The 27,821-nt window shown below is 35.6% G+C and overlaps 1 protein-coding gene across 1 annotated transcript in view; it reads right to left on the bottom strand.

The window, feature by feature from the left end:
- The window catches only part of LOC123524107 (formin-like), a 74,424-nt gene that overhangs the window by 43,179 nt on the left and 3,424 nt on the right, over positions 1-27,821 (bottom strand). The window contains exons 2-4 of the mRNA XM_053528602.1: positions 20,456-20,704; positions 19,404-19,573; positions 1,913-2,054 (exon numbers count right to left, since the gene is read on the bottom strand). Of these exons, the coding sequence (XP_053384577.1) occupies positions 1,913-2,054; positions 19,404-19,573; positions 20,456-20,704 (561 nt within the window). The remainder of the gene's footprint in view (positions 1-1,912; positions 2,055-19,403; positions 19,574-20,455; positions 20,705-27,821) is intronic.

Genomic DNA, 27,821 nt, shown 5'->3' with positions numbered 1-27,821 from the left:
ATCTTTATCAGGAAGAGACTGGTCAAAATACACCTCAAAATTGGATTTAGCATGTTTGTTGTACTACAGAAAAGTGGTCTCGATTTTTCCCTACGACTAGTAATGAAAAAGTTACAATAAAAGCTATTTAAAGTAACAACAAAGGGAAGTAATTCTAAAGAAGGGATCTGCGCATGACACTTTGTCACATGATGGTGTATAATTGTGCCAAGTTACATCAAAATCCCTCCATGCATGAAGAAGAAATGCTTCGGACAAAGTCATTCTTGTATCTGACCTTTGGCCTCTAAGTGTGACCTTGACCTTAGGCCTAGTGACCTGGATCTTGCGCATGACACTCCGTCTCGTGGTGGTAAACATTTGTGCCAAGTTATATCAAAATCCCTCAATGCATGAAGAAGAAATGCTCCGGACAAGGTTTTTATTCTTGTATCCTTTGACCTCTAAGTGTGACCTTGACCTTAGACCTAGGGACCTAGTTCTTGCGTATGACACTCCGCATCGTGGTGGTAAACATTTGTGCCAAGATATATCAAAATCCCTCCATGCATGAAGAAGATATGCTCCGGACAAATTTCTTTAAGAAAATATGATAAAGGGGAATAACTCAAAAAATAGGCAAGGTAGAGTTATTGTTCTTGCACACTGCACTTCCTCCCAATGTGTTCTATCAGTGTATGAAGTTTAAAGAAAATCCCTCCAGTACTTTTGGGGTTATGCTCCGGACAAAATGTTTTAAGAAAATATGATAAAGGGGAATAACTCAAAAAATAGGCAAGGTAGAGTTATTGTTCTTGCACACTGCACTTCCTCCCAATGTGTTCTATCAGTGTATGAAGTTTGAAGAAAATCCCTCCAGTACTTTTGGAGTTATGCTCCGGACAAATTTTTTTAAGAAAATAAGATAAAGGGGAATAACTCAAAAAATAGGCAAGGTAGAGTTATTGTTCTTGCACACTGCACTTCCTCCCAATGTGTTCTATCAGTGTATGAAGTCTGAAGAAAATCCCTCAAGTACTTTTGGAGTTATGCTCCGGACAAATATCGTTGCGGACGCACGGACGGACGGACGGACGGACGGACAGACGGACGCACGGACGGAGAGCATTTCTAATATCCCCTTCACCTTTGGTGGGGGGATAAACAAAAGAGGAAAAAATGTACCGAGTAGTAGAACTAAGGAAATTCTAAAACACACAAGAAATCTGCAGGTTGCAAAGACTGTTGTGTGGACGAATTTAAAATGTAGCACGTTAACATTCTCTTTTACTCATATGATGAAAATAGCTTAGGGTTATACGAGACCTCTTGATGGCTTTAGTTGCCTCCCCTGACCTTGACTGTCTCACCTTGGATGTATGTTATGAAATACTGTACCATCAAATGCACCAACTGTGTTTAGTAGAATACTAAATGGACAATAAATATTTCATGAAGTTCCAGTCAAAAAATGAAATCTCTAGTGCTGATAAGGTTTTTTTTGCATGATTTGACCTGGTAACCTAGATTCTGTGCTCAGATGACCTAGTTTCAAAACTTGGACAAATTTTTCTAGTAAATCAGGTAAAAGACAATCTAGAGTGTTAAGGTTTTTTCTGTCATTTGACCAAGTGACCTAGTTTTTGACCACAGATGTTCCAGTATTGTACTTGTCTGGTACTTTTGCTAAACCTTAAACAAAGTATACCCAGAAGTCAGTAAAATCCATTAATACAACAAAATCAGCATCCTCAGATGTGCAACATGGAACACATGATTTGTGAAATATTTTTTCAACTGCGAAATATAGAATTGATAACTTACAGAACTAACAAATATTGGTTGTGGCATTCATTCACAAATTATTTTACTGTAACTGCTAGTGCAACATAATTATTCAGATAGAATCAAGTGGGTGGGGTACTATAATTACCTGCTTCTGTATATTTAAGTCCTGGTCGATTATCCTCTGTCTGTTCCTGGGTTGGTGGCCACATAGGCTGAAGCTTATTTACATCTTGATTTATATTTGGTGAACTTTGTTGAGTGTGTGTCCAATAGTACATACAGTCAGTCTGAAAAACAGCAACAACAAAGCTACTTTATATTATATAAACATTATTTTAACATTTTCTTACTTCTTCGTTATACATTCAGCTACAGATCAGCAGAACTACCAACCACCTGTACGTGCAAATATTAATCTGTCCTAAATCATCTTCAAATACGGTACTCTATATTCCAACTATATCTTACATTTCTGAAATATAAAATCATGTACTTTCAAAATATCATAAAATACTGTCACTAAGCAATCACGCCAGTTACCAGTTGTTAATCTGACAAACAGTTATCTGAAATCCATTCCATATCTATGTTAATTGAGACATACCATTTAAGGTAAAATTCCATATCGTTTGTCCCCACAATTTGGTTTCCAGACAAATAGCTGGCCAATATAGATCCTATTTGCTTATTCACACACATACATCACCATTCTAGGATATTGCTCATTATCTCCTACACACTATTTAAAGCAATTTCTTAGTAATACAAATGAAATGTGCATTAAATCCATTATCCTTACATAAGATATCTGTTAGCCACAATACATGTATCTATTTTTTGTACTGTTGTAACTTAAATATATGACAATATGAAGCGTTAAATGGAACTTCGAGAAGATATGATGTCGTGTACAGTTCCCAGGTAATATTGATTACTTATCCAGGCAACAATTTTACTATTACATTTATTTATATTACTAGGACAACATGAAAATCATTGCATGAAAGGTTCATAACGTGTGCTGGACATCAGGTCAAGGTCACAACACCTATGGAGGGTGAACACCACTAAATCCGGCTTTTCTTTATTTCATATAAAATCCACTAACATATAAAGAGCTGTATCACTGCTCTAGCAAAAGAAAACGAGGTATAACTTTTACATAAGGAAGATATGATTCAGTAAATTCTACCCTCTAAATTGACTCCATTTTGCTTCTTTCAAAGTCTCTTTTTAAGACATAAAATTCTTACGATACCATTTTTATCTTGCATGCAATATGATCATGCCGATTCCATACAATGTCATACAGAAACAGAGTAGAGTAAAAGAAAACACGATGCTACTGAGAAACGGCATCAGGAAGGGATGAAAAAGTGTCTAGACCTGTGTAGGCTTACATCTGATACGGTAGTGATCAGCCAAAAGTATTTTTACAACAAGGAGATGCAGCAAGAAAAGGTTTTTCACAGATTATAAGACCAAACAATTTCTCTAAAATGTTGCTTTTCAGTTCTACCTTACATGGATATTGGTTCAAAAGTACCTCTGTCAATTAATAGAATTTTAGTTAATCTGGATTTTGTAACAGAATTTATCTGTTTTCTGCAGGTAACTACTAAATTCTCAAAACGCCACTACCTCAAGAGTCTCACTACATGTATTTACCTATCATGAAAATACTGCAGAATAAGGCAAAGCAATCTGATTACCGTATTTTCCCGAATTAAGGCCCCCCCTCTAATTAACGCCCCCCACCCGTTTTGGAGGGGGAAAAAAGTCAACAAGAACGAAAAAAAATCACCTACCTCATTTTTATAAGTCCACATAATAAGTAATTTACAGTAAGTATCCAATGTATTAAGAATTAAACACACTTTTAAACAGTACATGTACCGTAAATCCAAAACGTTTATACTAAGTACGGTACGTATCCAATCATCAAATAGAAAATTAAACGGTAAATCCATTTTTGATATGTTTTTGCACCACCCGCGCACAAGCTTCCTGTCGACTTTAAACAAATTTGCGGCAAAGTGTTAACCTTTTCTTCGGCAGTTCTAATAACTTTTAATTTAAAAGCCGGCACATAAGCAGCGTGTCAAACCACTGACATTGTGTATTGCAGTACCCGTATGTACTAAGGAAAATATTATCGGAGTACACAGCTGTTTGGGTATGATGACGTAAGTGTAATGTCGCGAGCGTGTCACGGAATACATGAGATACCGTATTTAAATGCATAATTTTAAGACACACTGCATTAAATTGGATGCCAAATAATTACGTTTTGGGGGAATTAAACAACACAGAAACACTTTACAGTTGGTTTGAACGATGTTTTTAAGTTTTGTAAAAATTTTAATTTTTCATTTTTTTTACCTCAAATGAACGCCCCCTCTTTGGAAAATGTAACGCCCCCGGGGGCGTCTATTCGGGAAAATACGGTAAGTTGAAAATATAACAGTGCCATTGAATTTACTTTAGGATTACACTACTAAAATTCATCAACATTTAATCAGCAAGGAAAGCAAATTTCTCCATGATTTATAACAAGCTCTTAATTACAAGATCAATAGAAATCTCTCTTCTTCTAGTTTTATTTATATCTTTTAGAGTCATATTTCCTAATATGGAATCAGTATTCTCATTCACATAGATATGAAAGAGAATCAACCACAGAATGCACATACCAAATCTACTGTATATGACACTAATGCGGCAAAAATCCGCAGTTGCGTTGGGGAGTTTTCCTGCTAATTGTTGCAATTTCAAATGATTGGCTGTTTTGAACAATTTGCATGAGTGCACCGCCCACTAACCAATCATTACTATGTAAATGTGTACTGCCATAATTATGATGTGTGATGTTAAACACATGAACTTACAAAGGATGCTAAATATAGACTTACTATATTTAGCAATATCATGTGTTGTCTGCAAAACAGTAGTCAGACAAAATGCTGAGAAAAGGGTATTAAAAGCTCAGTTTATGAAAAATTATACCAAAGATATCTTACTTCTTATGTATCTTTACAACTGTCAGAACAAAACAGCAGCCTTGACAGACACCAGGTTTTTATTATTCACTAACTCTGTATCTTGGTTCGAAGTAGACAATAAATTACACAATTAAAATTACTCCCTCAGTTATGGCACATCAATGAGTGTGTTAGCTTCTAATCTCTTAATGTATTACAATACATTTGCAAAAAAAATCTCTCTGCACCTACAACAGAAATCCCATTTTTTGATACCCTTGATTTCTTTACAAGTAACTATCCGGGTGGTATATAAAACCCAAAACCAGAATATTTGGCTTGGAATCATCCATGTTATTGCTACCTTTTGGTCGTTTCACTGAAATGGTTATTATTACACAATAAACCATCTGAACACTGTTAAATCTTTACTATGATTTGGAGGACTAATGTTTATGGGGACAGTAGGTCAAAGGTCAAGGTTACAGTAACACTGAAAGTAAGAGGTCATCTACTAAACACAGTCCTAAGGCCATTAACCTTCTCCTGTTGTTCATTCAAAACTGGTTTCAGTCTAGATGTAACATTGACCTTGACCTACAGACTCCAAAAACAATAGGGCTTACCTTCTGACTACAAGCAATCCATCTATGAAGTTTGATAGCCAAAGGTCAAAGCATGCCCCAATTATCAATCAAGAACTATTTTCAGTCTAAATGTCACTTCGGCCTTCCCTGTTGACCCCAAAAACAAGAGGACCATGATCATGGTCCTGAATCGCTCACCTGTCCACACATGACCCAGTTTTGAGTATGACGTCATTTTTTCTATTATCTGACATAGTGACCTAGTTTTTGAGCTCATGTGAACCAGTTTTGAACTTGACCTAGATATCATCAAGATAAAAATTCTGAACAATTTTCATGAAGATCCATTGAAAAATATGGCCTCTAGAGAGGCCACAAGGTTTTTCTATTATTTGACCTGATGACCTAGTTTTTGAAGGCATGTGACCCAGTTTTGAACTTGACCTAGATATCATCAAGGTGAACATTCTCACCAATTTTCATGAAGATCTCATGAAAAATATGGCCTCTAGAGAGGTCACAAGGTTTTTCTATTTTTAGACCTACTGACCTAGATTTTGACCGCACCTGACCCAGTTTCGAAACTGACCTAGATATCATCAAGGTGAACATTCTGACCAATCTTCATGAAGATCCATTGAAAAATATGGCCTCTAGAGAGGTCAAAAGGTTTTTCTATTTTTAGACCTACTGACCTAGTTTTTGACCGCAGTTGATCCAGTTTCAAACTTGACCTAGATATCATCAAGGTGAGCATTCTCACCAATTTTCATACAGATCCCATGAAAAATTTGGCCTCCACAGAGGTCACAAGGTTTTTCTATTATTTGACCTAATGACCTAGTTTTTGAATGCACGTGACCCAGTTCCGAACTTGAACTAGATATCATCAAGGTGAACATTCTGACCAATTTTCATGAAGATCCATTGAAAAGTATTGCCTCTAGAGAGGTCACAATGTTTTTCTATTTTTAGACCTACTGACCTAGTTTTTGATCGCACGTGACCCAGTTTCAAACTTGATCTAGATACCATCAAGGAGAACATTCTGACCAATTTTCATTAAGATCCATTGAAAAATATGGCCTCTAGAGAGGTCACAAGGTTTTTCTATTTTTAGACCTACTGACCTAGTTTTGGACCGCACTTGACCCAGTTTCGAACTTGACCTAGATATCATCAAGATGAACATTCTGACCAACTTTCATAAAGATCCCATGAAAAATGTGACCTCTAGAGTGGTCACAAGCAAAAGTTTACACATGCACGCAAGGACGCCGGACGCCGCGCGATCACAAAAGCTCACCTTGTCACTTTGTGACGGGTGAGCTAAAAACTATAAGAGTGACAGAATAACACTACACCTTCTTTTCCCTAAACAGAATGGCATGAAATCAATTGTATTTTAATTTATATGAGGAAATATTTAGTTACAGCGACTACTTGTTGGCTTGCAGACTGAACAAAGTACTAATTAACTTGTTGATAACTACCAAAAACCAGTTCCAAAATTTCTTGTGCCAACAAACCACAAAAGTTTCAAATAGTTTAAATCTCTGCCTATCTTTCATGCTGTAATAAAATTTAAACATATTCGTATGGTAGAAGTCTTTTCTTAGCATGCATTTATGAAGAATACGAAAACCTACAGCAAAGGAAGAAAGGCAGAAGAATCAAACTGTAACAATATCAATGGTGGTCTACAGTTTTTCCACACTAAACAGGACAACTTCCTTTAAAATTGATTTCTTGACATGCAATTAACATGCCTGCATTTTTATTCACACCCTTGTCCATAAACGTACCTTAAAATATGATTTGATGTCATTTAAAGCTTACATATTGTCAAAACTTAATCAGGATAGGGTATGAAATCTTTCGATTCATTGTGACGAAGTAAACAATAAAACAATGAACATATTCAATATATTTTACATTAATCAAAGATACGGTATTTACCATCATTCAATTTCACACAACTTAAAAATAAAAGTCGCTAATAGGTAATTAAATAATCCATTTATCCTTTTAACTATTCTTTGTTCCTACGACTTGAAACGACATACCACATAAGAAGCACCTTGTACGTTATTGCTTATTATAATTATATACTATTCAATTTTTCAAACGTATATAGCTATTAAGTTATACAGCCGAGAAACAAGACCGCAGTCTCCCTAATTAATCATATATCTATTAAAATCACATTTTATCATTTTAAGTGTGTCTACATAATATTTTCTTGTCCCATAAAAGGCATTTTTAAGGCGTACAATTATTTGCAAACAAAATTAGCATTATGTAATCGGACACTGAGTTGGCATATGAAGATAATATGATGACAATTAACTGCACCCCCAGCTATGTTCATTCAAAATTAACTGAATTATATTAATTTTATTAATGAAACTGATGTATAAACAGCTTTTCAAGAGTTTTTAATCATTTTTACATAGATGATTTAAAGCATATTTAGTTAAAATAGAAATAATATATGCAGGTAATTAATAGCCAAATTTGAAGTGCTCTGAAAGCTGTAAATGTATTTTTTATTGATACAACAAATGCCTGTCATCTCCTGTTGTACACAACATAAGCTCTTCAAAACTGGAGGAAATGGAAGTGTCTATCTATCTAGTCCTCCCTCCCCTTAGAACTCTCCGGTATACATAATATTATTTGTTCTTTCAGGCTCTTCTATAAGTACTGAAAAGCTTTATATAATGTTACATGTTCTGTGACCAAATCTGAAAGGCTCCTAGCAACACTATTAAATAACCACAGGATTGAAAACCTGACAAAACAATAACACAATATTGCACTATATAATAATGAAACATTAATTGAGCCGTGCCATGAGAAAACCAACATAGTGGGTTTGCGACCAGCATGGATCCAGACCAGCCTGTGCATCCGCGCAGTCTAGTCAGGATCCATGCTGTTCCCTAACAGTTTCTCTAATTGCAATAGGCTTTGAAAGCGAACAGCATGGATCCTGACCAGACTGCGCGGATGCGCAGGCTGGTCTGGATCCATGCTGGTCGCAAACCCACTATGTTGGTTTTCTCATGGCACGGCTCAATTGATCAGTTCAATAACCAAATACAAGAATAAAGAGAATTGTCATTGTCAGTATCACAAGCTGAATAATATTACATAAATACATGTGATTTTTAAATGGTGGTCAGAAACATGCTTGCTTGTACCTGGTATTAATCATATTTACAATGATATCTTAATAAGCATGCAAATTGTTTGATCCTAAATATACAAAATTTATCTGTAATCTAGGCCGCAGGCTAGAACAGAGATAAAATTCCATTTAAAGTATAAGTTCAATTTAAATGCTATCATGAATTGATATGTGTCATTAGTTATTGTTGGACACAATCTATAACAAGAGCACCGCCTTGCGGGTGCTGACGCTCATCTGATTTTTTTTGTGTAATAGAAATATTGTCCTACCCATGATTTTCTATGTCTAAAAAGGGCCATCATTCTTGCAAAAAGCAGGATAGAGTTATGTTTCTTGATGTACAGTGTCCACTTATGATGGTGAAAAACTGTTGCAAGTTTTAAAGCAATAGCTTTGATAGTTTATGAGAAAAGTTGACTTAAACATAATACTCAACCAAGAAAATGATTTTCTAAGTCCAAAAGGGGCAATAATTATTGCAAAAAGCAGGATGGAGTTATGCTGCTTGCTGTACAGGGTCAGCTTATGATGGTGAACAAGTGTTGCAAGTTTCAAAGCAATAGCTTTGATAGTTTAAGAGAAAAAGTTGACCTAAACATAAAACTTAACCAAGAAATCTGATATTTTCTAAGTCCAAAAGGGGCCATAAATCTTGCAAAAAGCAGGACGGAGTTATGTTTCTTGCTATACAGGGTCAACTTATGATGGTGAACAAGTGTTGCAAGTTTTAAAGCAATAGCTTTGATAGTATAGGATAAAAGCTGACCTAAACATAAAACTTAACCAAGAAAACTGATTTTCTAAGACCAAAAGGGGCAATAAATCTTGCAAAAAGCAAGATGGAGTTATGTTTCTTGATGTACAGGGTCTGCTTATGATGGTGAACAAGTATTCCAAGTTTCAAAGCAATAGCTTTGATAGTTTAGGAGAAAAGTTGACCTAAACATAAAACTTAACCAAGAAATCTGATATTTTCTAAGTACAAAAGGGGCCATAAATCTTGCAAAAAGCAAGATGGAGTTATGTTTCTTGCTATACAGGGTCAGCTTATGATGGTGAACAAGTATTCCAAGTTTCAAAGCAATAGCTTTGATAGTTTAGGAGAAAAGCTGACCTAAACATAAAACTTAACCAGGCAACGCCGACGCCGACGCCGACGCCGACAACCGCTCAAGTGATGACAATAACTCATCATTTTTTTTCAAAAAATCAGATGAGCTAAAAACAACTGGCCACCCACTGACCACAGAAGTCAACCGCTCGGTTAACTAAATACTATTTTCTCCCTTCTAATAGTACTTAACTACATACGATAACAAAGTCGAAATGTAATGTGTGGGCTACAATTAAAATGAAAAACATTGTGAAATCAATTCATTTTCGTAGGCATGGAAATTCCTAGCAATTTCGTAGAAATATGAATGCAACTTTTCAACATAGAACTAACATACATGTTCACTGGGATTTAAGTTCGTAGATTGACTAAACCATGACAACCATGACTGTCACAATAAGTCTCCAACAAATATTAATGATTTTGTAGTTTTGTTAAAACAAGACACCCATAATGCACGGTCTTAATTTGCATTCCTTACTACACAGAATTTGAGAAAAAAGTTTCATGGAGATCCAGTCAGAAATTTGACTTTTTGAGTTGATCAATAATCATGGTTTCAGACAAACCGATTCTGCTTTTATTTTGTCTGGGAGCATTCTATGCTTCAAGAGGATCTTAATTCTTACAGATATTATTATTTATGAAAATTATGCACAATCATAACAAATAATGAAGATTTTAGGCTAAATGATATAAAGAACTCTTCAGAGGGTTCTATATTTAGTAACATTATTAAATTGGATACAAATCTATGAGGAAACACTCGCCAATATGAGAATTTTTGGCAATGCAGTCTATCCTTAAAAGACATTACAGGATTTTAAGTATTAGCACAACACAAGCTTTAAGGAAACATAATAGTTCATCTTCTGAAATAGTATGATGCCATTTTATACCATCAATTCAAAACATTCATAAAAATACTGCTAAATGAACCTACAGCAAACAATCGTAATATAAAAAGATTTCATGCATTTAAGTGGAAAATCTTACCAATCTTTTGAATGAAAAAAAATCCATGGCTTTCTAAACGCACAAAGAAAATACCAGTAATTTTGTGCAAATTCTGTAATAGACAATTACATGAAACTGGTAAATATTGACAAATGATGGCAACAGACTGATTCTCCTCCAGCAGAATTTATTTATGTGATGCATAGAGCTGTCGGCTTCATCTGTAAAAGGTAAACACAATAAATTCTGCTCCTTTTATGTGGTTTTTTCTCTTTGATAAGTGATTAATCTGTCTATGATATTGATGCTAAATTAATAAATGCCATCACACTGTCAATATATTCAAGAATATACTAATTGGTGTGCCACAAATTATATAAAACTGACAAAAACAAAACAAATGAAAACAAAATATTGTTTAAATTACAATGAAACAAATGAAAACAAAATATTGTTTAAATTACAATGAAACAAATGAAAACAAAATATTGTTTAAATTACAATGAAACAGACAAGTAACCATTACAGGCCTGAATAAAAACTAAAAACACCAGTAACAAAAGCACCCCAATGCGGAGCAATATACGCCCGAAGGTATCACCTCTGACCCCTAAGTGTGACCATGACCTTTAAGTGAGCCATCCAAAACATGCGCTGTGCATGTCGTCTCAATGTGGTGAACATTTTGCCAAGTTTCTTCAAAATCCTTCATGCGGTTCAAGAGTTATAGAGCTGACACGAAACAAAGTCATATGACCTTTGAACCCTAACTGTGACCTTGACCTTGAAGCGAGCCATCCAAAACATGTGCTCTGTATGTCGTCTTGATGTGGTGAACATTTGTGTCAAAATCTTCAAAATCCTTCAAGGGGTTCAAGAGTTACAGAGCAGACACAAAACTGCTGACAGACAGATGGACGAACAGACAGACACTGGCGTTATAACATAACACATCCCTTCAGGCGAATAAAAGTAGACAAATTTTTGACAAAATTTTGATATTATGTCTACATTTTTAGATTTTAAGAAAGCATGTTGTCCTCGATTCATTATGACATGTCCCAATCTGAGATTTTGCCTGCATGTTGCTCTGGTTCATTTTTCAGTAAAAAAACAAAAAAAAACAAGTCAAGCACTTACAAAAGTTTGCTGCAAACAGGCAAACTTTGCAAAGCCAACTTGGGTTCTGGACTGGATGTGTAAGTATTATTTTAACACCTAGAGAAGTGTAGATAATAAACTGAAAGATTTTAAAGGGCTAGTGAAAATTCATTTAGGCTTGTGATTCCTTGCATTTTTACAAGCTCGAGTCTTGCTTGTGATTTCATCATTTCTTTGACTATCAGAGTACTGACTTTCAAATTTAAAGTGTCTGGAAACTAATTAAACCAAAAACAAACCAAGAATGACACAAGCAGATAAAAATGAGAGTTGATGCTGAAGAACAACAGTAAATGATCTTTACTGTAACTGACCATTAAGCACATTAATGATTTTTTTTGTCTTATTTAATAACTTTCAATTATAGGTTAAACTGGTAAGGAAAGAACAACCAGGCAGTGACCATACATTATAAGGCAGTAAATGTCAAGCTTTAAACATATCTAGATTTCATCCAATGACTACAATCTTTTAAATTCTCACGAGCGGTCAATCTAATTTTGAGAAATGGATTCAGCATTTTTTTTTCTATCTTGGTTTTTAGCAAAAGCATAATTTTGATAAACATACATTGCCTAAAGAATGATATGAACCTAAAAACAATTGTATCCATTTGTCAAAGATTTGCATCAGCTATTTTAATTTTGGCCAAAATTCATGTGAAATGCAGGTTTGTAAAATTACTATTACTTCCCTTTCTTTATCTCCGTTGCGGAATAATAGAATGGAAATAAAGCAAATGAAATCTGGACACATGGTACAGAGATGGTTGCTATGAAGAGATAAACAAGAGGACCATGATGGTCCTGAATCGCTCACCTCTTCCCACATGACCCAGTTTTGAGTATGACGTCGTTTTTTCTATTATTTGACATAGTGACCTAGTTTTTGAGCTCATGTGACCCAGTTTTGAACTTGACCTAGATATTATCATGATAAAAATTCTAACCAATTTTCATGAAGATCCATTGAAAAATATGGTCTCTAGAGAGGTCACAAGGTTTTTCTATTATTTGACCTATTGACCTAGTTTTCGAAGGTACGTGATCCTGTTTTCAACTTTACCTAGATATCATCAAGGTGAACATTCTCACTAATTTTCATGAAGATCTCATGAAAAATATGGCCTCTAGAGAGTTCACAAGGTTTTTTTATTTTTAGACCTACTGACCTAGTTTTTAAGGCACGTGACCCAGTTTCAAACTTGATCTAGATATCATCAAGGTGAACACTCTGACCAATTTTCATGAAGATCCATTCAAGGGAATGGCCTCTAGAGAGGTCACAAGGGTTTTCTATTTCAAGACCTACTGACCTAGTTTTTGATCGCAGTTGACCCAGTTTCAAACTTGATCTATATATCATCAAGATTAACATTCAGACCAACTTTCATACAGATCCCATGAAAAATATGGCCTCTAGAGATGTCACAAGGTTTTTTCATTATTTGACCTACTGACCTACTTTTTGACGGCACGTGACCCACTTTCGAAAGTGACCTAGATATCATCAAGATGAACATTCTGACCAATTTTTATGGAGATCCATTCATAAGTATGGCCTCTAGAGAGGTCACAAGGTTTTTCTATTATTTGACCTACTGACCTAGTTTTTGACCGCACATGACCCTATTTCGAACTTGACCTAGATATCATCAAGGTGAACATTCAGACCAACTTTCATACAGATCCCATGAAAAATATGGTCTTTAGAGAGGTCACAAGGTTTTTCTATTATTTGACCTACTGACCTAGTTTTTGATGGCACGTGACCCACTTTCGAACTTAACCTAGATATCATCAAGATGAACATTCGGACCAATTTTCATACAGATCCCATAAAAATATGGCCTCTAGACAGGTCACAAAGTTTTTCTATTATTTGACCTACTGACCTAGTTTTTGACGGCACATGACCCATTCTCACAAGGTTTTTCTATTTTTAGATCTCCTGACCTAGTTTTTGATGGCACGTGACCCAGTTTCGAACTTGATCTAGATATCATCAAGGTGAACGTTCTGACCAATTTTCATGAAGATCTTGTGTAATATATGGCCTCTAGAGAGGTCACAAGGTTTTTCTATTTTTAGACCTTTGACCTAGTTTTTGATGGCACGTGACCCAGTTTCAAACTTGACCTAGATATCATTAAGATGAACATTCTGACCAATTTTCATGAAGATTTTGTGAAATATATGGCCTCTAGAGAGGTCACAAGGTTTTTCTATTATTTGACCTACTGACCTAGTTTTTGACCGCACATGACCCTATTTCGAACTTGACCTAGATATCATCAAGGTGAACATTCAGACCAACTTTCATACAGATCCCATGAAAAATATGGTCTTTAGAGAGGTCACAAGGTTTTTCTATTATTTGACCTACTGACCTAGTTTTTGATGGCACGTGACCCACTTTCGAACTTAACCTAGATATCATCAAGATGAACATTCGGACCAATTTTCATACAGATCCCATAAAAATATGGCCTCTAGACAGGTCACAAAGTTTTTCTATTATTTGACCTACTGACCTAGTTTTTGACGGCACATGACCCATTCTCACAAGGTTTTTCTATTTTTAGATCTCCTGACCTAGTTTTTGATGGCACGTGACCCAGTTTCGAACTTGATCTAGATATCATCAAGGTGAACGTTCTGACCAATTTTCATGAAGATCTTGTGTAATATATGGCCTCTAGAGAGGTCACAAGGTTTTTCTATTTTTAGACCTTTGACCTAGTTTTTGATGGCACGTGACCCAGTTTCAAACTTGACCTAGATATCATTAAGATGAACATTCTGACCAATTTTCATGAAGATTTTGTGAAATATATGGCCTCTAGAGAGGTCACAAGGTTTTTCTATTTTTAGACCTACTGACCTAGTTTTTGAGGTCAGGTAACCCATTTTCGAACTTGACCTAGATATCATCAAGATGAACATTCTGACCAACTTTCATAAAGATCCCACAAAAAATGTGACCTCTAGAGTGGTCAAAAGCAAAAGTTTACGGACGGACGGACTGACGACGGACGCTGCGTGATCACAAAAGCTCACCTTGTCACTATGTGACAGGTGAGCTAAAAATCAAATATGAAACTTGTCTAGATTATAGAAAGAAGATATTTATCCCTGTACGGTTACAGTAGAATTCCGCTATTAAGACCACCAATGGTTCTTTGTAAAACTGGTCTTATTAGGGGTCTGGTCTGATTAGTGGACAAAGGCTAAACGGGGAAGGTCTGGCAGATAATAACACATTGGAATACAATCAAGACGCAATAATGGCAAACACAGTGTTCAGTTTATATGTAGCTTTATTTTTTTTTTAATTTTTATATATACTATTATTTTATAACCAATAATAATACATGATTTTTTCTATGAAAGTCATCATTTTTTTTAGATCTAATTAAATCCATTTTAATCCAGTCAATTCGATCAGCGGGCATTCGTCTAATACAAACAAATTAATTATTTCAATAATTTCTTATGTTAAAATGTTTGATAGTTGTTTTGATAACGTTTAAAAGACTTGTTAGCAATTAACGGATAAATACACAATATACGCGCTTAACGTGTTAACACGATGTCGCACGTGTTAATTCCCGTGGCGATTCGAGGTAACATACAGAAAAAATTGAGTGGTCGTAATTGCGGTGATTAATTAAGTGTGAAAAAATAAAACAGTTCTGAAATTGGTGGTCGCATTAGTGGATTAGCAGTCTGGTCGCATTTTCGGACAAACGACCATTGGTATTAAGAAGGAAATATTCCGTTCTTTGCAAAATCACTCGTATTAGTGGTGTGGTCGTAATTTCGGCGTGGTCGTAAGTAGGAATTTTACTGTATATATTTGCTCTTCAGTGATGTCATTTACACAGAGGTTGAGCTATATTAAAAACAAACAAATCACCTGTCCAGTCCAGGAATAAGTATACTTACTGTTAAAAATCCCCTTTTTTCATAGCATGTACATGAGCAGGCTATTCAGTCATAGTTACATCATTATATCCTAATGATTCTTACCATTAATGAATCTGTATCATATCCGAAGCAAACAGTAGCAGGCTTTTTTTTTTTTATTATACACTGTATTTATATATTGCTGAGTTTCATAAACATGTGTTTAAAAAAGATTACTCCAAATTTCAATTTAAAGCACAAGTCCATCCTTGAATATTTTTATCCATGTTCTTTTGTTTCTACAATACACCACAACATATTTCTTTTGCATGTTACTGTCCAAGATTGCTATCTATGCAAGGAAAGAAAAAGATGTCAGAAAAATCTCTATATACCGCAACAATGTGACATAAATATTTAAAATTCCAAATGCAACAGCCTCTAATAATATAATCCTTCATCATATTATGAAAAACAAATAGTTCTAAACCAGACCTATTTTAATCCTTGATTTCAGTCATCTGAAAGTAATAATTCTGCCATACTGTTTATGTTATGAGTTAATTAACAATTACTTACACCATAAAAGCAGTAGAATCTACCTAATTCAAGACAAGAGGGTGAGTTTCTCCCAAAACTGCTAACCTCAATGTGTTAGTCAAGTGAGCCTCTTTGAGCAATTATTCCACACAGCAGGGCAAAAGAGAAATTCAGTCCTCAAGCTTTATACAAGATGTTCATTTAATCAAAATATTAAGACAAGATAAAACATGCTGGGTGCCTATGTTACCTCAACTATGCTAAAAATAAAAACTTTGAACATTTGGTTCAGGAGAGCTGAAAATTCCAATGGCTCACAGAGTGTATCGAGATAATTGTGTCATCTTCCTTTTATGACAGATCTTATATCAAACTGCCCTATTCTCCTCCATTTATGTCATATCAACTTCTTTCATAGATATTTTTTCCTACATACTTTAAGATTTTTATCTGTCAGAATTTTTTACGAACACAGTCTGGTTCAGTTTCTGTTGCTGACAGTTTAGGATGAATCTTAATTATCCTTACAAATTCCTTTACAAATTACAGATTTATATTAAAGTGACATGGGTCATATGTTAAAGATAGGCCAAATTATATTCATTGTCACAGTCAGAAAACTGCATGTAAAACCATATTTTGTGTAAGGTTGGAAACCAGTCAAAAAATGCGAACTTTTGATTGGTAATTGTCAAGACCACTTCAAAATTAAGAAGGCAACTTCTAGAGCTTTGGGACCTTGGACTTAATTAAAAGAGTGTATTTTGCTCAAGCCTCTTTCCATCTTTTAAAAGATCTATTTTCAAAATAGCTGAAATACTTAAATTTCTATCCAATCTAACCAAAATCCTGTATTTTTCACTTGTTAACATCGTTTTTGCTAATGTTTTGTTTAAATGTCGTCTGTTATAAATAGGCCCAATTCAGATGAACGTCGAACCCACAATGCCCTGCTTCCCTTTAATTCCCGCCTTGGTATCATAATTTCCGAAACGCACTGGATGTAGTGGTCACATACCATCAAATTACTCACTGACATTCCATTTTGCGAAACGAACACTGTCAAAACTAGAGATGCTTTTGAGAAAAGCGCATGTCTCCCACAACTGCCCCTGTGAAAAATGTTAGTTTCTCTAGTTGTTTTAGACGAGTGGATCCAATTAGATGGTCTGGATGAGTGGATCCAATCAGTAATTCAAGGGCCATAAATCAAAAGTGCCTGGGCGGATTTGGCTAGTTATCGAACTTGGGTAAGGTCTTATGGCCAAACACATTTTGTTCAAGTTTGGTGAAGATCGGATGAATAATGTTCGACTTAGAGAGCAGACAAGAGTAAACAGATAGATTTTTTCGGTAATTCAAGGGCCGTAACTCTAAAATGCCTGGACCGATTTGGCTAGTTATCGAACTTGGCCGAGGTCTCATGGTCAAACACATTTTGTTCAAGTTTGGTAAAGATCGGATGAGAAATGTTCGACTTAGAGTGCCAACAAGATTAAAAAGCCGATTTTTCGATAATTCAAGGGCCGTAACTCCAAAATGCCTGGACCGATTTGGCTAGTTATCGAACTTGGCCGAGGTCTCATGGTCAAACACATTTTGTTCAAGTTTGGTGAAGATCGGATGTGAAATGTTTGACTTAGAGTGCAGACAATAGTAAAAAGGCCGATTTTTCGATAATTCAAGGGCCGTAACTCCAAAATGCCTGGACTGATTTGGCTAGTTATCGAATCTGGCCGAGGTCTTATAGTTAAACACATTTTGTTCAAGTTTGGTGAAGATCGGATGAGAAATGTTTGAATTAGAGTGCGGACAAGAGTTAAAAGGCCGATTTTTGGTAATTCAAGGGCCATAACTCCAAGACGCCTGGACCAATTTGGCTAGTTAGCGAACTTGGCCGAGGTCTTATGGTCAAACACATTTTGTTTAAGTTTGGTGAAAATCGGATGAGAAATGTTCGACTTAGAGTGCGGACAAGCTTTGTGACAGACACACGCACAGACTGGAGTAAATCAATATGTCTCCCACACCACTGTGTAGTGGGAGACATAATGAGTAAATTGTCAAGTACTGGGTGCAGAACATTTCACATAACTTTACCAATATTGTTATAATTAAACTGTTATTTTTACAAACAGACACAGTATTCCTTAGTGTACCAGAAATAAACAAATATAGTGGTATGTTTGTTTGTTTGTTTTGGGTTTAATGCCATTTTTCAACAGTATTTCAGTCATGTAATGGCAGGCAGTTAACCTAACCAGTGTTCCTGGATTCTGTACCAGTACAAACCTGTTCTCCGCAAGTGACTTCCAACTTCCCCATATGAATCAGAGGTGGAGGACTAATGATTTCAGACACAATGTCGTTTATCAAATAGTAACGGAGAACATACGCCCCGCTCGAGGATCGAACTCATGACCCCACGATCCGTAGACCAAAGCTCTACCTACTGAGCTAAGCAGGCGGGCTTATAGTGGTGTGGTATGTAACCTAACAATAATTCTACAACTACAACAACAACATCTTTAACGTGAAAATACCAAGGACATACAAAATCAAAATTATGGTAAAAAGTGTACATGTTAACACGTTATATTTTTATTTGCTTGCTTACTGTATTTATTGTCACTAGTACCACTAGATATTTGGGAATAGGTTACATGACATAAGCATTCATTTAATGTTTGCTACCAAAGTTAAATGACTTTTAAGAACAATTTATGGCCAAATATGGCCATATCTAAATGTTCATGCCAATACATAATTTGATTAACACGTTCAAAGGCATTTTACGTATTTGCTGTCAAAGAAACAACATTTGTTGCCACAGCAACAAAATAAAAGAATAAACATATTCTCAATTACTGCCATCTATTCATGTACATTTGTACCCAGTTTCATGAAAAAATATCTGATACTTCTAAAGTGAGCGACTGATGGACAGACAGGGGCAAACCATAAGAGACCCCTCTGAAGAAACAATGATAGTGGACTAATAAAATTGTAAGTCTATCCTATGAAAAGGTATAGTAATGCATCGCATCTTTTTCTGAATTTAAATGCTGCTGCCATTAGGCTGAAGGTTGCAGGTTCAAACATCATCAGGATCATAACTACTTCTCCAGCGCTGGTTGACTAGAGAATGGTTTAAATGACTAACACTCGAGCTAAAGTTTCTATAAATTTTACCTTAAAGATTCCTTCCTGATCCTTGCCTTCCAACTGTTTCATGACACCAGCCGCAACAAGACATGTACACACCTGGCATGCTATGACATTGATGTCATGTTTGGTCATTACAAGCCGCAGGTAGTGCGATTTGTCGATGGAACCACTTAACCAATTTAACAACATCTGACCTGAAAGTTCATAAAATATTATTTGATGTATAAAGGGAAACAACTCCTATTTTCAACACTGGTTAAACAGACGGAGACCATAAGATTTACCTTTCTTTGCATTTCTACAGAGCCTCAGTGAAAATAAATTTTGTTTCACAACCATTTTTTATTATTATACTTCAGACGTTCAAATTAGCATTCTCTATCTGAAACCAACAGATAAATACAACTTTTTTTCTTAACAAAGTAGAAATGTAAGCCAACTGAACAATAGGGACATCTTCATTCATTATGAATTATTGAAACAAGGAGAATTTAATCTTTTAATCAAACACTGTAAACTATGTTACATAACTCTGACTCTATGTATGATGAAATATAATTAAAGTAACAATGTCATGTTTCCATAAAGTTTAATTTTTATTTGTTTTAAGCCATGTTTAGTTTACAGACTTAGTCCACTACAAACATTGCGTAACAACTTACACATGTAACATTATCAATAAAACTTTTATGAGCAGTTATTGCTAACATAAATAAGTGTGTATGAAATCAAGCAATAAGACTTATTCATTTTTTTTATAATTAGGACTGCTTTAAGGGACTTACTTCAAGCAATCAGCAAGTAGTCAAGAGTCAATTCAAGAAACATTTCCTAGAAAATAGATCTCATTTTGTGTGCATGTTTTAAGCTATCTCACATCAGTCTGTTTGTGCAAATGTCCGTTGATTTACTGTATAATTAATGCCTTTGCAATGAAGTACAGTTTTATACGCAACGAATGACAAAAATGAAATTTGTCATTGAAAATGTTTGCCCCACAAATGGAAATTAAAAATTTTTGATAGTGAAATCTGTTAAGTTCAATACTGATAAATGCCCACTATAACACAACTTACCTTCAAACACCTCCATTTTTCTGAAATCTAGTTTTCCAGGCAAGTCTATTGGCCATTTCACTGCATCCTCAAGGTTGACATTAGGTTTATATACCATTGGAGCCACAGGATTGACAGGGGGCGCACTATGAGGGGGAGACTGCGGCCCCTCGGCTCTCTGACGTATACGAGGACTAGAGGTGGCAAGTCGGTGTGCTGGGAGCCGGGCATCAAGATCTGTCTCAAGCTGACTGTCATTCCGCTGTATTACTATACACAACAGAAAAAAAAAACATCTGTCACTCTTAGTTTTCAACAAAATACAACAAATGAATCTGTCACAACAATGTACTAGTTTATACCAATTTATTTTTGCTTGATTATATGGGAAGCTCGAAAGATAAATAAATCAATCTCCTGTCCTCCTTTTTAGAAAGAGGGCTCTGAAGACCCTGTATTGTTAACCTGATCTAGTTTAATTACACCTTATAAACTAGCATCTAATTTGGTCTTGTTTTGCAGAAACATACATTTTGACCATGTTCCATGTAAATCAGGTAGATCAGAAACAGAAGTTTTTCAAAGATATCACCTAGTGACATAGTTTCTGACCTCAGGTAACCCAATTTTTTAACTCCTCTTAGATTTGATAGAGACAAACAATTTGTCAAAGTTTCATAAAAGTGAGGTAGAAAATGTGACCTTTAAAGTGTTAACAAGGTTTTCCTATTTATTGATCAAATGGCATAGTTTTTGACCCCAGATGACCCGGTAAGAAACTCATCCGCAATTCTATTTAGTGACAGATTCCGACCAAGTTCTATTAAGAGTGGGCAAAAACTGTGACCTCTAGAGTGTTAATAGTCAAACTGTTGACGACCCACATCTGACAAAGGACGACGACAGAAACAGGGTAATCACAACAGCTCACCTTGAGCACATTCAGCTCAGGTGAGCTAAAGATCAGTATCAGACTCAGAGTCAAACCATGAAGACACCAGAAGGATTTATAGCCAGGTACACTTTTTAGCGGTATATCACAATATGTATAATTATTCATTTAAGTAAATTGAGATGATAAATTATCAGAATGATATGAAACAGCTTGTGGAAATGTAAAAATTATATATCTATCTAAGGTAGCTTAAGTACTAGTAAGTATACATCAATAAGAAATCAGTGCAAAAATCATTAGTTAAAATATTCTACTCAATTTTTTTTTGAAGTTGGGTATATAAGAAAACATGTCTGTATTGTGAATTTTTCTTGCATTAATTAGGCTTTTATTAAAAAAAAATAGCCGTTTTAAGAGGAAACATTATCAATCAATTTGATCCTTACAGTGTCCTTACACAATCTGTACATCTTTTAAAACTTCTGCATATCTTTTAAACCTATCAATAATTAAGAAATGGAATGATTTTTTTCGGTGTTCATGCGAAATGAACGACAGAATAGGATCGGCAAATCCATGAATTGCGCTTGCCGATCCTATTCTATCGTTCATTTCACATGAAACCGAAAAAATAGTTTCATTTCTAATATTTACATTATATTTCCTTTTCATTTGTAAACAAGATAATATTATAAACTGCACATATTTTGTGGCATTTAACATTAAAATATGCTTCCCTGCCATTCTGTTCAACACACGGAATAACTGCGACGTCATCTAAGGAACATTCTCCCTGACTATATACGGACGTCATCAAAACAGTGGTCGGTTATCACTAAGCGTGATGACGTAAATTTCACGCCTTTCCTTTTGCTGTTCATACGAAATGAACGTCATAATTTTCAATGGAAAAGAATTGGGTGAATGTAAATATTTAATGGTTCAACATGTTCTACCAGCATCCATTTTACTTGTTTTTTTTGTTTTTTCAATTCGTTAATTTCTGTCGACCAATTTCGTTTTTATTAATGCCAAAATTGATTACATCTGGAACGACTACACGTAATAGACCTTCCTGATAACATGCAATATAAAAATTTGTATATACAAGTATTTGAACTCGATGTAATTTCTGCTGAAAATAAAATGTGGTTTGCAAAAAAAATGTCGTGCACGAAAACGTAAGTAAAATTTGACAACTGGCAGTAAAATGAGCCATTGGTATGTAACACTGTCCGTGATGACGTTCTGGACTATATGCCTCCAGGAATTATCAAATCAGTCAATAATCGATTGGTTATTTCTACAGGTGATAAGATGTGTACCTGACAATTTGTTTATTGTAATTTTAAATGCACTGAACATTGAACAAAACTCATTCATGAAAGACTCTAAGTATCATGTGTAACTGAAGTTAAATTACAGCATAGTACTGCATTTTATATTGCAATGGAAACAGTCTGGAGGGAATGTTGCAGAATAGCACCACCTTTCCAATCTATTCTTAGAACAACTAGAGTTGTCACAGGAGTGACGAATTATACCCCTACAATATGGCCTTGTCACAGAACTAAGTCAATGTCAAAGCTGAACTTGCTTGACCTTTGACCTACTGACCTCAAAATCAACAAGAGCCATGTTAGACATGGCCAATCCCCCCTCCGGGCATATTATAATTGAAGGCTAAAGTTCCTGGCAAGTTAGTGTCTGAAAGTATTAATTTTGGGGAAAGCTTTGAAGAACCATTTAGTTGTGGTCCGCATCAGGGGTTTTAAAGATGTGGAAGAAAGAATAAGTCAGTGGTGAGGTGGTTTACTGCTAAATTTTAATAATTTTCATGAACAGTAAAGCTATGACGTTTTTCTATATGGCTACTGTAAAAAGAAGGAATGGAAAGCTAACAGGGAACACTAGTGCCAGAATGTCACAATATATGCCCGTCACAGCAAATTTGTTTACTCTAGCAGCTGTATTTGCAAATGGAATTTTAATTTTGTGGTTGTTTAGTAATCATTGTAAGTCTTTTGTTTTTCTATGTCCACAAAAAAACTCCTTACCAGGTAGAGATATCTTAAAATACACCTAAAATTGGAAAGTAACATTCATGTTGTACCACAGAAAAGTGGTCTTGTTTTTTGCCTACGGTCAATTATAACAAGGGCTGTCCATAAGACTGCCAAGCTCGACTATTCGAAATATTGTCACAGAAGCAGGAAATTATTACCCAAAATGTTAAATATCAAAAGAGTTTTAAGTTCGAAAGGGGACATAATTTGACCAAAATACATATCAGAGTTATGGGACTTGATGCTATCAACTAGTTTTATAACCCCGAAGAAACATGTCAAGTTTCAATTCAATATCTGCATAAGTTTTGGGGATAGTAACTTGCATGTAAAACTTTAACCAGAATTTTTAAGTCCAAAAGGGGGCATAATTTGCTCAAAATACATGTTAAGAGTAATGGAACTTGACCCAGTGAGGTTGGTAATTGACCTAGAAAAAGAATAAATAAGTTTCAAAGCTATATGCCTTTTGGTAATAGCTGTATGTACTTGCACGCAAAACTTTAACCAGGATTTTCAAAGTCCAAAAGGGGGCATAATTTGCCCAAAATACATATCAGAGTTATGGGACTTGGTGCTATCAACTAGTTTTATAACCCGGAAGACACATGTGAAGTTTCAATTCAATACCTGTAGTAGTTTTGGAGATAGTTACTTGCATGTAAAACTTTAACCAGGATTTTCTAAGTTCAAAAGGGGGCATAATTTGGCCAAAATACATGTCAGAGTTATGTGACTTGACCCAGTGAGGTAGGTAACTGATCTAGAAAAAGAAAAAATAAGTTTCAAATCTATAATGCCTTTTAGTAATAGCTGTATGTACTTGCACGCAAAACTTTAACCAGAATTTTCTAAGTCCAAAAGGGGGCATAATTTGGCCAAAATGAAGGTCAGAGTTATGGGACTTAGTGCTATCAACTAGTTTTATAACCCCGAAGACACATGTGAAGTTTCAATTCAATATCTCGTTAGTTTTGAAGATAGTAACTTGCATGTAAAACTTTAACCAGAATTTTGAAAATTGGAAAGTAACATCCATGTTGTACCACAGAAAAGTGGTCTTGTTTTTTGCCTACGGTCAATTATAACAAGAGCTGTCCATAAGACAGCCAAGCTCGGCTATTCGAAATATTGTCACAGAAGCAGGAAATTATTACCCAAAATGTTAAATATCAAAAGAGTTTTAAGTTCGAAAGGGGACATAACTTGACCAAAATACATATCAGAGTTATGGGACTTGATGCTATCAACTAGTTTTATAACCCCGAAGAAACATGTCAAGTTTCAATTCAATATCTGCATTAGTTTTGGGGATAGTAACTTGCATGTAAAACTTTGACCAGAATTTTCTAAGTCCAAAAGGGGGCATAATTTGCTCAAAATACATGTTAGAGTTATGGAACTTGACCCAGTGAGGTAGGTAATTGACCTAGAAAAAGAATAAATAAGTTTCAAAGCTATATGCCTTTAAATGATAGCTGTATGCACTTGCATGCAAAAACTTAACCAAGGTGTGAAGCCGACGCCAACGCCAGGGTGAGTAGAATAGCTAGACTATTCTTCGAATAGTCGAGCTAAAAATGTTACAATATAAGTTATTTATAGTAACAACTAAGAGAAAAAAAAATAAAAAAATTGTAAGTCCACAAAAAAATCTTTACCAGGTAGAGATTGGTCAAAATACACCTCAAAATTGGATGTAGCATGCATGTTGTACTACAGGAAAGTGGTCTCGATTTTTCCCTACAACTAGTAATAAAAAAGTTACAATAAAAGCTATTTAAAGTAACAACAAAGGGAGGTAATTCTAAAGAAAGGAACTGCGCATGACACTTCGTCTCATGATGGTGTATAATTGTGCCAAGTTACATCAAAATCCCTCCATGCATGAAGAAGAAATGCTTCGGACAAAGTCATTCTTGTATCTGACCTTTGGCCTCTAAGTGTGACCTTGACCTTAAACCTAGGGACCTGGATCTTGCGCATGACACTGTCTCGTGGTGGTGAACATTTGTGCCAAGTTATATCAAAATCCCTCTATGCATGAAGAAGAAATGCTCCGGACAAGGTTTTCATTCTTGTATCCTTTGACCTCTAAGTGTGAGCTTGACCTTAGACCTAGGGACCTGGTTCTTGCGCATGACACTCAGCCTCATGGTGGTGAACATTTATGCCAATATATATCAAAATCCCTCCATGCATGAAAAAGATATGCTCCGGACAAATTTTTTTAAGAAAATATGATAAAGGGGAATAACTCAAACAAGAGGACCATGATGGTCCTGAATCGCTCACCTCTTCCCACATGACCCAGTTTTGAGTATGACGTTGTTTTTTCTATTATTTGACAAAGTGACCTTGTTTTTGAGCTCATGCGACCCAGTTTTGAACTTGACCTAGATATCATCTAAATAAAAATTCTGACTAATTTTCATGAAGATCCATTGAAAAATATGGCCTCTAGGTAGGTCAAAAGATTTTTCAAATTTTAGACCTACTGACCTAGTTTTTGACCGCAGTTGACCCAGTTTCAAACTTGACCTAGATATCATCAAGATGAACATTCAGACCAATTTTCGTACAGATCCCATGAAAAGTATGGCCTCTAGAGAGGTCACAAGGTTTTTCTACTTTTAGACCTACTGACCTAGTTTTTGACCGCAGTTGACCCAGTTTCGAACTTGACCTAGATATCATCAAGATGAACATTCAGACCAACTTTCATACAGATCCCATGAAAAAATATGGCCTTTTGAGAGGTCACAAGGTTTTTTTTATTATTTGACCTACTGACCTAGTTTTTGAAGGCACGTGACCCAGTTTCAAACTTGACCTAGATATCATCAAGGTGAACATTCTGACCAATTTTCATGAAGTTCCATTCAAGGGTATGGCCTCTAGAGAGGTCACAAGGTTTTTCTATTTTAAGACCTACTGACCTAGTTTTTGATGGCAGTTGACCCAGTTTCAAACCTGACCTATATATCATCAAGACAAACATTCAGACCAACTTTCATACAGATCCCTTAAAAAATATGACCTCTAGAGAGGTCAAAAGGTTTTTTCATTATTTGACCTACTGACCTACTTTTTGAAGACACGTGACCAACTTTCGAACTTGACCTAGATATCACCAAGATAAACATTCTGACCAATTTTTATGAAGATCCATTCACAAGTATGGACTCTAGAGAGGTCACAAAGTTTTTCTATTTTTAGACCTACTGACCTAGTTTTTGACCCCACATGACCCAGTTTCGAACTTGACCTAGATATCATCAAGATGAACATTCAGACCAATTTTCATACAGATCCCATGAAAAATATGGCCTTTAGAGAGGTCACAAGGTTTTTCTATTATTTGACCTACTGACCTAGTTTTTGATGGCATGTGACCCAGTTTCCAACTTGACCTAGATATCATCAAGTTGAACATTCTGACCAATATTCATGAAGATTTTGTGAAAAATATGGCCTCTAGAGAGGTCACAAGGTTTTTTCTATTTTTAGACCTACTGACCTAGTTTTTGACCGCACGTGACCCAGTTTCGAACTTGACCTAGATATCATCAAGGTGAACATTCTGACCAACTTTCATAAAGATCCCATGAAAAATGTGACCTCTAGAGTGGTCACAAGCAAAAGTTTACGCACGCACGGACGGACGGACGACGGACGTCGCGCGATCACAAAAGCTCACCTTGTCACTTTGTGACAGGTGATCTAAAAATAGGCAAGGTAGAGTTATTGTTCTTGCACACTGCACTTCCTCCCAATGTGTTCTATCAGTGTATAAAGTTTGAAGAAAATCCCTCCAGTACTTTTGGATTTATGCTCCGGACAAATTTTTTTAAGAAAATAAGATAAAGGGGAATAACTCAAAAAACAGGCAAGGTAGAGTTATTGTTCTTGCACACTGCACTTCCTCCCAATGTGTTCTATCAGTGTATGAAGTTTGAAGAAAATCCCTCCAGCACTTTTGGAGTTATGCTCCGGACAAAGATCATTGCGGACGGACGGACGCACGGAGAGCATTTTTAATATCCCCTTCGCCTTTGGCGGGGGGATAAATAAAGGTCATCTGCTGGTCATTATCAACCTCCCTATGAAATTTCATGATCCTCCGCCCAAGCATTCTCAAGTTAAGTCCGGAAAAGGTTTAAATGTTCTGGGTCACTCTGACCTTAGGAACTCAAAATCAATACAGGTCATCTGCTGGTCATGACCAACCTCCCAATTAAGTTTCGTGATCCTAGTCCCAAGCATTCTGAAGTTATTAAGTTATTGTCCGAAAACCGTTTAAATGTTCCGGGTCACTGTGACCTTGACCTTTGACCTACAGACCTCAAAGTCGAACTTGACCTGTATTTCATGATGTTACACCTATGCACTAAAATTTATGATCCTAGGCCCAAGCGTTCTCAAG

The sequence above is a fragment of the Mercenaria mercenaria genome, chromosome 1, assembly GCF_021730395.1.
Source record: "Mercenaria mercenaria strain notata chromosome 1, MADL_Memer_1, whole genome shotgun sequence".
NCBI classification, from domain to species: domain Eukaryota; kingdom Metazoa; phylum Mollusca; class Bivalvia; order Venerida; family Veneridae; genus Mercenaria; species Mercenaria mercenaria.
Note: the sequence above shows the minus strand (reverse complement) of the source record. Positions and strands in the feature narration are given on the sequence as shown.